The 12293-nt window shown below is 48.6% G+C and overlaps 4 protein-coding genes across 4 annotated transcripts; all 4 read left to right on the top strand.

The window, feature by feature from the left end:
- Positions 1-432: 432 nt before the first annotated feature.
- Positions 433-1194, top strand: N7479_002129 (uncharacterized protein; the record flags this gene model as incomplete). The annotated part of the gene is made up of 1 exon (XM_057249826.1): positions 433-1194. The coding sequence occupies one exon, from the start codon at positions 433-435 to the stop codon at positions 1192-1194; it is 762 nt and encodes a 253-aa protein (XP_057114258.1).
- Positions 1195-4439: 3245 nt separating this feature from the next.
- On the top strand, positions 4440-5672 carry N7479_002130 (uncharacterized protein; the record flags this gene model as incomplete). The annotated part of the gene is made up of 2 exons (XM_057249827.1): positions 4440-5333; positions 5589-5672. The coding sequence occupies 2 exons, from the start codon at positions 4440-4442 to the stop codon at positions 5670-5672; spliced, it is 978 nt and encodes a 325-aa protein (XP_057114259.1).
- An 837-nt stretch (positions 5673-6509) lies between these two features.
- N7479_002131 (Rcd1-like cell differentiation family protein) lies at positions 6510-7852 on the top strand (the record flags this gene model as incomplete). Its single annotated transcript, XM_057249828.1, has 4 exons — positions 6510-6969; positions 7035-7190; positions 7249-7624; positions 7678-7852. The coding sequence occupies 4 exons, from the start codon at positions 6510-6512 to the stop codon at positions 7850-7852; spliced, it is 1167 nt and encodes a 388-aa protein (XP_057114260.1).
- Positions 7853-8822: 970 nt separating this feature from the next.
- N7479_002132 (putative PHD finger domain protein) lies at positions 8823-11659 on the top strand (the record flags this gene model as incomplete). The annotated part of the gene is given in 6 exon segments (XM_057249829.1): positions 8823-8996; positions 9119-9216; positions 9282-9501; positions 9559-10404; positions 10456-11082; positions 11096-11659. 6 exon segments carry the CDS (start codon positions 8823-8825, stop codon positions 11657-11659), a joined length of 2529 nt encoding a protein of 842 aa, XP_057114261.1.
- Between the last annotated feature and the right edge of the window lie 634 nt (positions 11660-12293).

Here is a 12293-nt window from a genome sequence, read left to right on the forward strand (position 1 = left end):
TTCAATACATATTAACGGAATTTCCCCGGCCATTAATAGAATTAATATAAAAATTAATATAATCTGACTTGGGCTTCGGGTCTAGAGGGTCGGGCTGCGGTTGCTAGGGCATCCCGGCGGAGATTTGTGACCTGACCTGGGAACTACATCATTTGTTCTTTAAACTCTGATATTTTTTAGAATCCCTTGGATTTTCTTTTAGACCGTAATTGATCAGGTATGTTCAGTGCTGAGTCTCCAATTATACTCCTCGCGACCGATGAAAGCTAATCTTACTCCTTTGAGTAGTTTGTTGACACTGCCAGCCCCAGATAACGCCTCCAACGACGAAACGAAGCATGAAAATTGACCACTAAACTCCCCCAATCGACCGAAATCTCAAACCAATTCCTCCAAACCGACCATTCCAACCCCCGCTCCCCGATCCCGAAAATGCGGGCTTCCCGGTGGATCTGGATTGCTGCCACATTCCTCACCTCGACCGTCCACTCAACAGAGACAGCACCCTTCACCCCAGCAGAAGAAGCCACAGCCAACAAGCGAGCCTTTGAAATTCTCCGCATCCTCAGACGAGCCAACAACAACTGCCCGGGCGGCTTCATCCCCTGCACCGAACTAGGCAACGCCGACGCATGCTGTAAGCATGGAACGAACTGCTCACGCGATGACGCCAACAACATCGCCTGCTGTGCGAGCGGCGCAAGCTGCACTGGCCGTCTAACAGGCACAAAGACAGTGGGCACAGGCACGGCCTTCATGTTCCCCAACACCGCAACCGCAACCGCAACTACCGAGGGCGGTATCACCGGCTCGACACTAGACGGCCCATACCCATTTGTTGCTGTCCCGACCGCTTTCAATAATGCTGAGACTTGCTCATCTTACTACTCCATGTGTCAGTCTGACTATACACAGTGCACTGGCGCGCTGATGGGCCGCTACGCGGTCACTATTGGCGGTGCTGGGGAGGGGAAGACGGTTCAGGCTATCACGGCTGCATCGCAGGCGACCTCTATTTGCTCAAGCTTGAGTATGGACGCTTGCCATGGTCTTAACTTAGGGTATTGTGGCAGCGTTGCGACACAGACTGGTAGTGCGGATGCGGCTGGGAATGATGCTTCTCCTGTACGGATTACGAGTCTTCATGATTTGGTCTTGGGGCTGGCAGTTGGAGTTGCGGGGATGTTTATATGATTCACGGATTTGGAATGACATTTTGAATGGGTCCTTTTGTTTGTATATCCTTTTTTTTTCTCCTGTGAATTTTCTGTCACCATGTGGAGCAATCAGAAACATTTGGAATTTATGATATATATGTAAGTTTGGCTTTAGGTCATAACTCTGCCAGTTCTCTCAGTATGTATGCTTCAAAAAAAAAACTGCTTATGTGACTAAAGTAGATTTGAGGTATCGTCATCCATCAACGAGCTATTCATCCACATTCAATTCCGATGAAGTACAGATATGCGTCCCATGCCCAGTTTATATCTTCCCCTTATGAAGCACCGTACTTTTTAAGTTCCTATTTTAGAGAAAGATAGAGTCTTTTCTGTCCAGGTGAGAGCATAGGCTATTACGCCGAATGATGAGATGGGAATTGTCGTCTTGAGCAGGTAGTTAGCACCATTAGATATCTCCCGCTTAATGTATGAGCATCAAATGCAGTGGAAAAAAAAACTAGCCCTCCCCTTAAGTTCCATTGAATGGCTTTTTCGACCCATTGAAAGATATGAAATGCTCCTAAGTCCACTACATGATTAGGACACAGAGATAACTGTGATTGAGATTCGATCAAACATTAGTGAGGGGTCATCTCTTTTAATCTAGCCTAGTTCGGTAAAATTTGCTGCGCTGTTGATTGATCAGATGGACCTTCTGCTAGTACCCGTGGACTCGGTCCGTGATCCGTGGTCTGATATCCGATATGGCTCCCGAGGTCCGCCATGGCGTTTTAAAAAATGGTTAGACCATGGTTGGTAATATCTGCCCCATTTTTATTTCGAACAACCTGGGTTTTGAACACCGGCCGTGCAGATCTAATGCAGGCACGTGACTTTTAGCTGTATAGAACCAATCACATGCTGCGAAAGGACCCACTCACCGTATAACCTCAACATAAAACGGCGGCGAAAAAAAAAAATTTGTGCTTCTCTTTGATTATGCGTGTCATCCTTAGTGCAGGGGCCATGCTAATCTTCTCTGTATATTTTTATTTGACCATATGCCCCAAAGGGCGAAATATTAAGTCGTTCTGTGCTATATAACCCCCATTTCCGGCAGAAAATTACCGCCTAGGGATCACACGGCCTGGTTCGACATGACAGTGGCAGTTGTTTGTCAAGACAGATGGTGAATCAGATGATATATATGTACGGAGTAATTTGATAACCTATTCTCTAGATACAAGCACTTTTTTATCACTGCATAGGGTACATACTCCGGAGTACATATCTTCTACATAGGTTCTCTACACCTGTGACCTGGGCTCAACTATAGAGGGCGAAAAACGTCTCTTAGGCCGACCCGCGATTATTGTCCCAAACTCCTGGATCCCTGGGTCGACTTCCATCTTTTCAGGGCGTCGCTTGGTAATCCGAGGCTAATGAATTCTACCTAACCTTGCTGGAGGTTGCCCAGGTGCCTAACAGTCTTAGCCATGCGACCAATCATGCCCAGATAGATACCTACCCGTGGTCATTCCAGGTTGGCGATGGAACATGGGTCAGAAGGTAATAATTCTAGACGAAATGTGGTTAGCGGCTATACTCCACGACCAATTGAAAAACGGGCACGGAAAGACAATTAGAGGTGTCATGACTTATAGTGGAAAGTTGAATAGAACAAGCACTCGGGGCATTTTTGGTCCTGTTACATTCATTACTACTCGCATCCGAAAATGGTCTGCAACATCGGGTTCTGTTTAAATTCCTTTGTTGCACAGCACCTCTTGCTCAGTGTTGAGATTCTTGGTCTTCGGGCTCTCAGAACATTGCGAGGTTTGCCAGTTCATTGCATCCGGCTCGCATATTAGCTGTGTCATGTCGCCTGGTTTAGAATCCCATCCAACACACGCACGGGCTAAGACCCACCCAGCACACGCACAGGTTAAGAACACCTCACCCATGGCCTTGACAGTTGCTCAGTCTTGGGGTCAATAGTGATGACAGCAGGGAGCGAGATCGTGGATAGCCCGAAGCTCGTTTTGAACGTGACCAATTTTGGCAATACGAAGAGACTCACGATCCATGGATGACCTAAATTGGCAGTTGTCCGGTGATAAGCCACCTCGGGAGTAACAGTGGACAGGAAATCAACATCCGATGGAATCAAATATGCTGATGGGATTATCGCTAGGGTTGAGCCATTTATATCAGCAATCATGTAGATAATCAATGGTTTCGCAACATGTACCAGCATAAGTCGTTAGAGATATTTCCATAACAAGAGAAAGAACGATATGACTAGCAGATGAGAGGCATGACAGAGTGAGGGTCCCCTAGACAAGCATTGCAGAGTCGCTTAGATATTGGTACTCTTATATTGAAATGACTCCTTGGCAAAGCTTTATCATTGAATTAGTGAATATATAGAAACCGTCTTCGATCTCTTTCAAGGCAAACAAATTCATCGTCATATGATGCAGAAACACTTTAGGTGATCTCCCCTCCAGCAGCTCTCCTATGGCTGCAGGTCCGATCGGACCTCCAGGGCTTTCAAAGCATTGGGCAATTCATTGTCGGGCTGCCATTGGCGGCACCGAATACCCCGACCATCCATGGATGACATCCGCGACATGCATGTTTTGCAATTTATGGGACTCATGGCTGCCCAACGTATACACAATTGAATTGTGTTCCCTTTTTTTGAGTCATAGACCTGGTCCTCGAATTCTTACCTAGATCATGACAATTTTAAAATAGCGGTGTTGGACAAAAAGCAGCTGCCACGCGGGGTGGAGAAACCTGCATTCGGCCGTTGATCGCTTCTGACAGGACGCAAGTGAGGGGACCACTCAGGGCTTGTTATTCAGGTAAAAAAATGGCGTTGGACTAATCAAAATCAAGTAAATTTTATTAATATGAAACCCCAGCCACCATGAAAATAAAAAGAAAGTCTTGGTGGGTTAGGCGATTGGTAGGAAATTGGGTGGTTGGGTATACTGAGAGAGGCTGGGAGACGCTGTGTAGCTAACAAACTGGAACAATTCTCCCCTTTTGAACTTTTCTCATTCTGTTTTATTCTTTGTCTACATTCCGATCTCTTGACGTCTCAGGAATTCGAGGTCTTTGTTTACCAGTGGTCTACTAAGATCGCTCGAGTATACGGGTGAGACAAGACTACTGAGAAACACCACTCCAATCCAAATCTCAGGCTCCCAGACTCGAGTGATTTAGCCATTGGATTTCGGGAAGGGTTGCCTCGATCTTTCCTTTTTTGCAATGCGGTCTTTATCCGTCCTGCCGGTGCTTTCGACACTTGCCCTACTTCTCAACTACTCGCTCCTCACGGCCGCAACCCCGCTCGCATTTGAAGCAAACGTCCTCGAAGAAAACAGCCTTGAGAAGCGCTGTGTAAACCCTTGTGGCTACAACGGCTGGCTTTGCTGCGAGGCTGGTCAGACATGCACTACAAACAGTGCCCAAGAGGCCGTCTGTGCAGATGGTAGTGGTAGTGGCAACAGTGGATACTATCAATATTACACAACCACCTACGTGCTCACCAATACCGACCTAACAACTATTACCTCTGTTTGGAGCAGCCATATCGCCGCAGCTACAAGCACGGGTACGTGCAGAATCGATCTCGGCGAGACAACGTGCGGCTCGACTTGTTGCGAGGCTGCGCAAGAATGTTATGAAGGCCAATGTGTCGCTGAGAGCTCTTCAGTTATTGTGGCTGCTACAGCAACAGAACCAGGATCAGAAGCCACACCGGGCGTACGAGCGACTAGCAATGGGGCAAGCACTGTAACAGAAACCTCAGCCCCAACCACAACTGAGGGATTCACAGCCCCAGTTGGAACGGACGGGGCAGCTTTGATCGGGGTCCAAGCCACAACTAGCAGCGGATTGAGTGGTGGAGCTATTGCAGGAATTGTCATCGGCAGTATCGTCGGTGCGTTCTTGTTGCTACTCCTCTGTGCCTGCGTCTGCTTTAAGGGCATCTTGGAAGGACTGCTTGCAGCACTCGGTATTGGCAAGAAGCGCCGCAGACAGGACACAACATATATCGAAGAGCGTCATTCTCGCCATTCACATGGCAGTCGGCCTCCTCCCCCCCCCCTCCTCCCGGTGGGCGAACGTGGTTTGGAGCTAGACCAGCTGCGGGAGGTAGTGAGGTTAGCGAGAAGAAAGAGTCCAAATGGGGCATTGGCACAATTGCCATTATTCTCGGGGCTCTTGCTCTGTGCTTGGGATTGAAGAGGAAGAGAGATAAAGATCATGCTGACGACAAGACCGAGTCCTCCTATCCAAGCTCATACTACTACTATTCTGATTATTACTCGGGCACAGGGAGTACGTCTGCCCCCATATATCCTCGCAAACGAAAGAGATTTACTCCGTACTGACTTTCTTTTTTTTAAACAGGTAGCCGAAGCTCTGACAGACGAACTAGGGATACGCGACGGTCGCGACGATCACGAACTCGCTCCGACCGTCCATGATATCTGATGTGAAGGAGACTCTGTTTCTCGTTCACCTCGGTTTTTGGGCTCAACGACTTCGATTTGATTATGCATTTATGGCGCTGGATTTATGACGTGGCTAATGTATGATTACGATTTGCACGATGATTTTGCTTTTGTTTTTTGGTCTTGAAGGTTGACAATATTGCGTTATTTCGATGTCGATATGAGAGACTTATGGCACACCACGATGTACATATGAGATTATGAGCATTAATTTGACATGATAACACGATTCCTCTATGCTGTACTTCTTTATTACTGTCTAGTAAATATTTACATGATATAATCGCCGTTCCCGGGCACTGGCATGAAATAACTATGAGCAACCGGCGCATGGGAATTGCAATGGCTACGGAAAAGCAAACAGCTTGCAGGAAACAATGTGCTATGTTCGGATACCCTGCAGTTTGACAACCCAAAGTACACAAAACCAATAAATTTCAAGTCAAATAAGATAAAAGACTAGAAAAGACAAAAGAAAATGATTATAGAATATCCAAGACGATAAGACAAGAGACAGACATGTTCAAGGCCAAAATAGATCCCACAAAAGTTAGGGGTGGCACTTTAACTCCCCGCCTTCACTTCCGCCTTTTCCCACCTCCACACTCCTCTATTCTACCCTGTTCGAACCATTCTACCCATTCTACCACTCTCCTTGCAACTCGTTTTCAGTCATCAATGATTTCAGCTTCGGGATTAAACTCCTGACGTTATTAGCCTTATTTCGACTTTATCCCAGCCCCCATTTTGCCGTCCCTTCGCCTGAGTTCCGATCCTTCGGAGTATTACGAGTCTCCGAAACGACTCATCACCCACCATGCTTCAAGCGCAGACCCAGCACGTCTTCTCTCACCAGCATCAATACCCCCAGGCTGATCCTTCGTGGATGCAGCATCAGCAACAGCAACAGCACCACCAGACTCAGCCGCACCCACACCAGTCGCAGCAGCAGCACGCTTCCCTGGTCGCCCAACAGCATGCCCAGGTGCAAGCTGCCGCTGCCGCAGCACAGCAACAACACTATGGCCGCATTGCCATGAGCGGTAATGGCACTGGAAACCCCACACAGGGAGCCGGTGGCGCCGGCGGCATGGGTGGAGATGGTATGTCAAGTGCGGCCTCCGCCATGGACGGTGGAGTCAGTGAGGAGAATCGCAAGGTTTTCATTTGGGTCGCCGAGTTATTGGATCCAGCTCGCAGAGAATCTGCTTTGATGGAACTGAGCAAGAAACGGGAACAGGTCCCCGAACTGGCCCTGGTTATCTGGCACTCTTTTGGTATGGCTCCATTTCCAACGTGCGCCCAGCCCCGTCTACAATAACTAACGGTCGGAAACTTGCAGGTGTCATGACTGCGCTCCTTCAAGAAATTATTTCGGTATATCCGCTCTTGAACCCTTCTCAGCTGACTGCCGCTGCGTCAAATCGAGTCTGCAATGCGCTGGCGCTTTTGCAATGCGTCGCATCCCACAATGAGACCCGAACTCTATTCTTGAACGGTGAGTACTATGTCTACCGTGACCCATGTAAAAGCGATCACTAATGTCCCTTGTTCAGCTCACATCCCTCTTTTCCTCTACCCCTTCCTCAACACTACCTCCAAGTCTCGTCCCTTCGAATACCTCCGACTAACATCGCTGGGCGTCATCGGCGCATTGGTGAAGAATGACTCCTCTGATGTGATCAACTTCCTCCTAACTACGGAGATCATCCCTCTCTGCCTGCGCATTATGGAGACGGGATCAGAGCTGAGCAAAACTGTTGCTATCTTTATCGTACAGAAAATTCTTCTTGATGATATCGGCTTGGGCTACATTTGCGCGACATATGAAAGATTCTATGCTGTAGGCACTGTCCTGAGCAACATGGTTACACAGTTGGTGGAGCAACAGACTGTCCGTCTTCTGAAGCATGTTGTGCGCTGCTTCCTTCGGTGAGTTTTTATGCGATCTTCCTCTTCGTGAGCATCGCTAACAGCAGATACAGACTCAGTGACAATAGCCGGGCCCGAGAGGCCTTGCGACAATGTCTTCCCGAACCTCTTCGGGACGCCACGTTCTCCTCCGTCCTCCGTGACGATGCAGCCACCAAGCGCTGCCTGGCTCAACTCCTCATCAACTTGTCCGACACCGTCTCGGATGGAGCCCCGGCAGCCATGTAACATACGAAAAGCATCTGTTTCTTTCTCCTGAAATATTTTACTTATGATATGCATGGGAAAGGCTTCTGGCGATTAACGGACACAAGGCGCAAAATTGTGGTTGAAGAACTGAATGGATCCAGTGCGTGAGGTATGTCATCGATTGAGGGCATCGGATCCAAATTTGTTTTTTTCTTCATTCCTGGTTTCTCTCTTTACCGCATTTATATTGGGTTTCTTGAGGGTTCGGTGATCTGCGTTGGAGGGAGGTTTTAATGTATTCTTCTGCCTTTCTTTTTTTTTTTTTTTTATCTTTGCTTTGCATTTTGCTTGTGGGAATATGTTTCTTCTCTTTGATTGTCATTGATTTTTTCATTTTCGACGGGACCCTTCTGTCGTGTGGCGCGAATTATGGTTGGCGCTGTCGTCTGTGTGCATTTTTCTCCTCGTCCTTGACGACCCCCAACTGCTCTGTGTGAGATAGACCTTTGAGCGAGAGATATCCAAAGATTCAGGCGTCTGCTGTGTTTTTTCTGCTTTTTTCTGTTTTCTCTTGTGTATATGCGATTTTGTTTTCAAAAGCATGAATGTACCTGTCTCCGATTCATGAATATTCGATCTTTCATTGTTTGCATAATCTGATTGTATAATCTTCTTAAGCGTCAACCTGAATTAAGATTAATTACACGATCGACAAGATAAATTTGCTCTAAATTCTCACTTCTCCCCTTGTTAAATTCGACAAACGTATCTTCTCACGTGACACGGTCCTTGACGCGCCGCCTTACTGATCATCTTGCCTCACGACACGAAAAAAAAGCCCCAGACTTGACCTTCATATTTCTTGGGCCTTTTTCAATTTTCCACGCTCCAATTTCTCATTTGAAAGTTAGGCACTTTCTGGCTTTCATCTCCGCTCAAATTTCATTCCAGTGAACCCCCTCCATTGAACGCCTGCGAGAAAACCGGCCTTAACGGTTGTCCCGCCGCGATGGGATCGCGAAAGCGCACCCACTCCGAGGTCGCTCCGGTGGCCGAGCAACAGGCACCAGAAGAGCCTGGCTTGCTCTCACAGCTCAGAAGTAACTGGGCATTTGCAAGTCTCATGCAATACATTGCCATATTTGGCCAGGTCATGAAGATTGACGAGGAGTTTGGGATTGAGGTATGTCTATTAACATCCTCTGGGATGAGACCAATACTGCGCTTCGTGTCGCATTGATGAGAAGACACACAAACGCATCTCATTTGATTGAATCACTGCTGATATCCTTTGCCCCACGCTAGGACCTAGAAGTCGAATGCCTCAAGCCCGAGCCCTCTCATAAACTACTAGAGATTGGATTGTGTCTCCTCAAGTGGATTTCGTCGCATCGCGGTCTCACGTACGTATACTGGAACACGTTTCTTGCTATCCTAAGCGATCACACTAACACTACTGTGTTCACAGCCTCGACAATTTCGATGAGTACACCCGACGCCAGTACAATGCGAAAGCACCCAACAAGTCTAATCCCTTCGGCCATGATGAAGAACCAAACAAGTTCTTGCATTTTGACGTTTTCACCAAGATCCGTGTCCTCCATCAGTTGACGGTATGGACATTCTGGAACCCAGACCGCATTCGCGACAAGATGCCTGAAAAGAAGGAAACCGAGCAGACAGAATGGGTAAGCTAGTTCTCTTATAGCTTTAACTCACGGTTATCGCATACTGACCTTCCCCAGCGTATTGAAGAATTTGGCTGGGACCGTGAGGGCCGCTCATACTATGTGCTAGATGACAATCGTCTTTACCGTCGCACCGACCCTCCTCCGCCTCCCCCTCCACAGCGCCCCAAGAAGAAGGCCAAGAGCCGGTCCTCTCGAGTATCAAGAACATCAAAGCGTACCTCTACGGCAGCGGCGGAAGAGGGTTCCGACGAGGAAAGCAAGGATACCAACGATGCAAGTGCCGTCGCGGCCTTTGCTGAAGACCCTTTCAAGTGGGAGTGTGTAGCTGTCACACTTGGGGAATACCAGGCTTTCTTAGAGACACTCCAAAAAAGCAAAGACGCAGACGAAAAATACTTGCGCGATAGCATTTTTAACCATGTCCTGCCTATCCTGGAAAAGGCAGAGGAGGCGCAGCAGCGCAAGCGCCAGAAGCGTGAAAAGGAGCTTCTGAGCCTACAGCTGGTTGCAGGTGCTAAGAGATCTAGTCGACTTGCCGCCAAGGAAGAAAAAGAACGACAGGAACGAGAGGCGGCTGAAGCCGCCCAAAAGCGTGAAACCGACCTGGCCGAGGCTCGTAAGGAACAAGCCAGGCAACATCAGCTTGAAGAAGATCGACAGTCACGTACAATGACTCGCGAGCAGCGCATCAGAGACCGTGAACAGAAACGACTGCTGCATGAGGCGGAGCTGGAAAGAATCGCTGAAGAACAAGAAAGAATTAATAAGGGTGAAAGCAGAGTGTCTGCCCGAAACCTCCAGGCCGACCTAGAGAAGTCCCAGAAGAATCTGGCAGGGCTTACCCAAGATGACCAATGGGTCTTTGATTGCTCTGGTTGTGGAGTGTATGGTGAGAATTTGGTGAGTTCTAGCTTCCAAGCACATGGCAGGCTTGGTCTAACATTTTCCTAGGATGACGGAAGTCACAGTGTTGCCTGCGAAAAATGCAATGTTTGGCAGCATAGCAAGTGTCTTGGTATCTCACAGGAAGCGGCCGAAAAGGAAGACTTTCACTTTGTCTGCCGAGACTGCAAGCAAAAAGAAGAGGATGCCAGTAGACCCAAACTTCCACCCCTCAAGTTCCGGGTCAGCGCTTCAGCATCTCCTTCAGCTGCTCCTCCGGCCAGTAAGAAGCACAAGTTGGAGGATGACGAAGACCAGGCCCCGCCCTCGCCTGTGAAGAAATCACATCTAGCTCTATCCAATATTCAAAACGAACCCTCAAGAACACAACCTACTCTTCACTCGTCCGCTATCGGTGGCAATTTCTATCCTCCTCCGTCTCCCCAGCGTCGGGTCCATCACACAGATCACACTCCCCTTCCATCTTCAAGCCCCCCTCGCCCACCATTTTCTCCGCCAAAGGGCATGAATGGATTGCTGCATGCCGCTATGGAGCAGCACCAGCATCCCTCCTCCCCTCAGCACTCTTTGCCGCCTATGCAACCAGCTTCTCACCTTCCCCCCCCTCGGATCGTTTCCTATGCGGCCCTCCTCCTCTCACTCTGCCCAAAGCCCTGTTCAGAATCAACCCTCTATGTCACCTACACAGGGAAACCCCGATGTTGGCCCTATTGCGGGCTTCCCGCCTGTTGGTCCAAGCCATGCGCCGTCTCCATGGAGCTCTTTCGAGACTCCGCGTCCACAGTCAGGTCATGCAGCCACTCCGTCAATGTCTAACCACTACCCGTCTTTCTCTGCCGCGACGCCTAACGGCAATCAATCTTCGCCTCCTCAAAGTTCTCACGGCATGGCTATGTCGGGGATTAGTCCAACTAAGCAGTCACCTCGTCCGCTTACTGCCAGTGGTATGGCAGGCGCACCAGTTCTGCCGCCCATCCGCAGACTAGAGCCGAGCCCGAAGCTCATGGGCCGTAGCTCTCCAGATGCCCCGATTCCACCACCTGTCAAATGCATGACTCCTGAGCAAGAGGAACGCCGACTGAGAGAGAATGCTTCAATGCTACACCAGGCCCACCACTACCAGGGCAATGGCCAGCACCTGATGTCATCGCCCTCGTTGAATCGCCTTCCCCCCTTGGGGTCTGGGACCACGTCTCAGTACCCTGATCCTGTTCCTTCACCTCAGCGTGGAAGCAATGGCCAAGGCCAATGAACTTCCAGGATAATAGTATGAACAGCGTGTGCTTTTTTTTCCATTTATCATTTTATAGTCCCCTTTTTTGAGTTTGAAAACATATGATCACCAATTTGGATACATTCTGAAGTCGCTATCGGAATCCAGAACCACAACTTGTTCTGCAGTGAATTTTGAGCAGACATGATCTGTGCTGTTGGCCTATTTTTCGACGTCTGTTTTGACTTCTGCAGATCGTGGTTAAGTGGGCGCAAATGGTATCCATCCGGTTATGTTTTTCCAGGTTGTCCGGAGTCATTTTCCATGGAGACGACATCCCATACATTGCATCTCAACATGTGCCAATTTAAGTCTTTTGGCCCGACAGACGCTTGTGTTCTTTGTCTTTCCTAAACGTTCTGCTATTGCAGACGAACCTTGTTGGTGTACCGTGTTTTGATAATGAGTTTTCCCTTTATCGTTGGTGTCAGGGCTCTGTCTCGTGGGAACATTCCTTCAGATCTCTTTGGAGTTTCTTGAGACTGGTGGGCTGGCGTTTGAAACCCTTTTTTGTTTGTTTCTTTTCTGTTTTACAATGCATCAAGATGGATGGGGACTTGAGCGGCGTTATCAGATGGTCTGGCCCTGACACCATTGTTTTGGTTGGCGAGGA

Source organism: Penicillium vulpinum, assembly GCF_028829585.1.
Source record: "Penicillium vulpinum strain IBT 29486 chromosome Unknown utg000001l_segment0_segment0, whole genome shotgun sequence".
In the NCBI taxonomy this organism is placed as follows: Eukaryota; Fungi; Ascomycota; class Eurotiomycetes; order Eurotiales; family Aspergillaceae; genus Penicillium; species Penicillium vulpinum.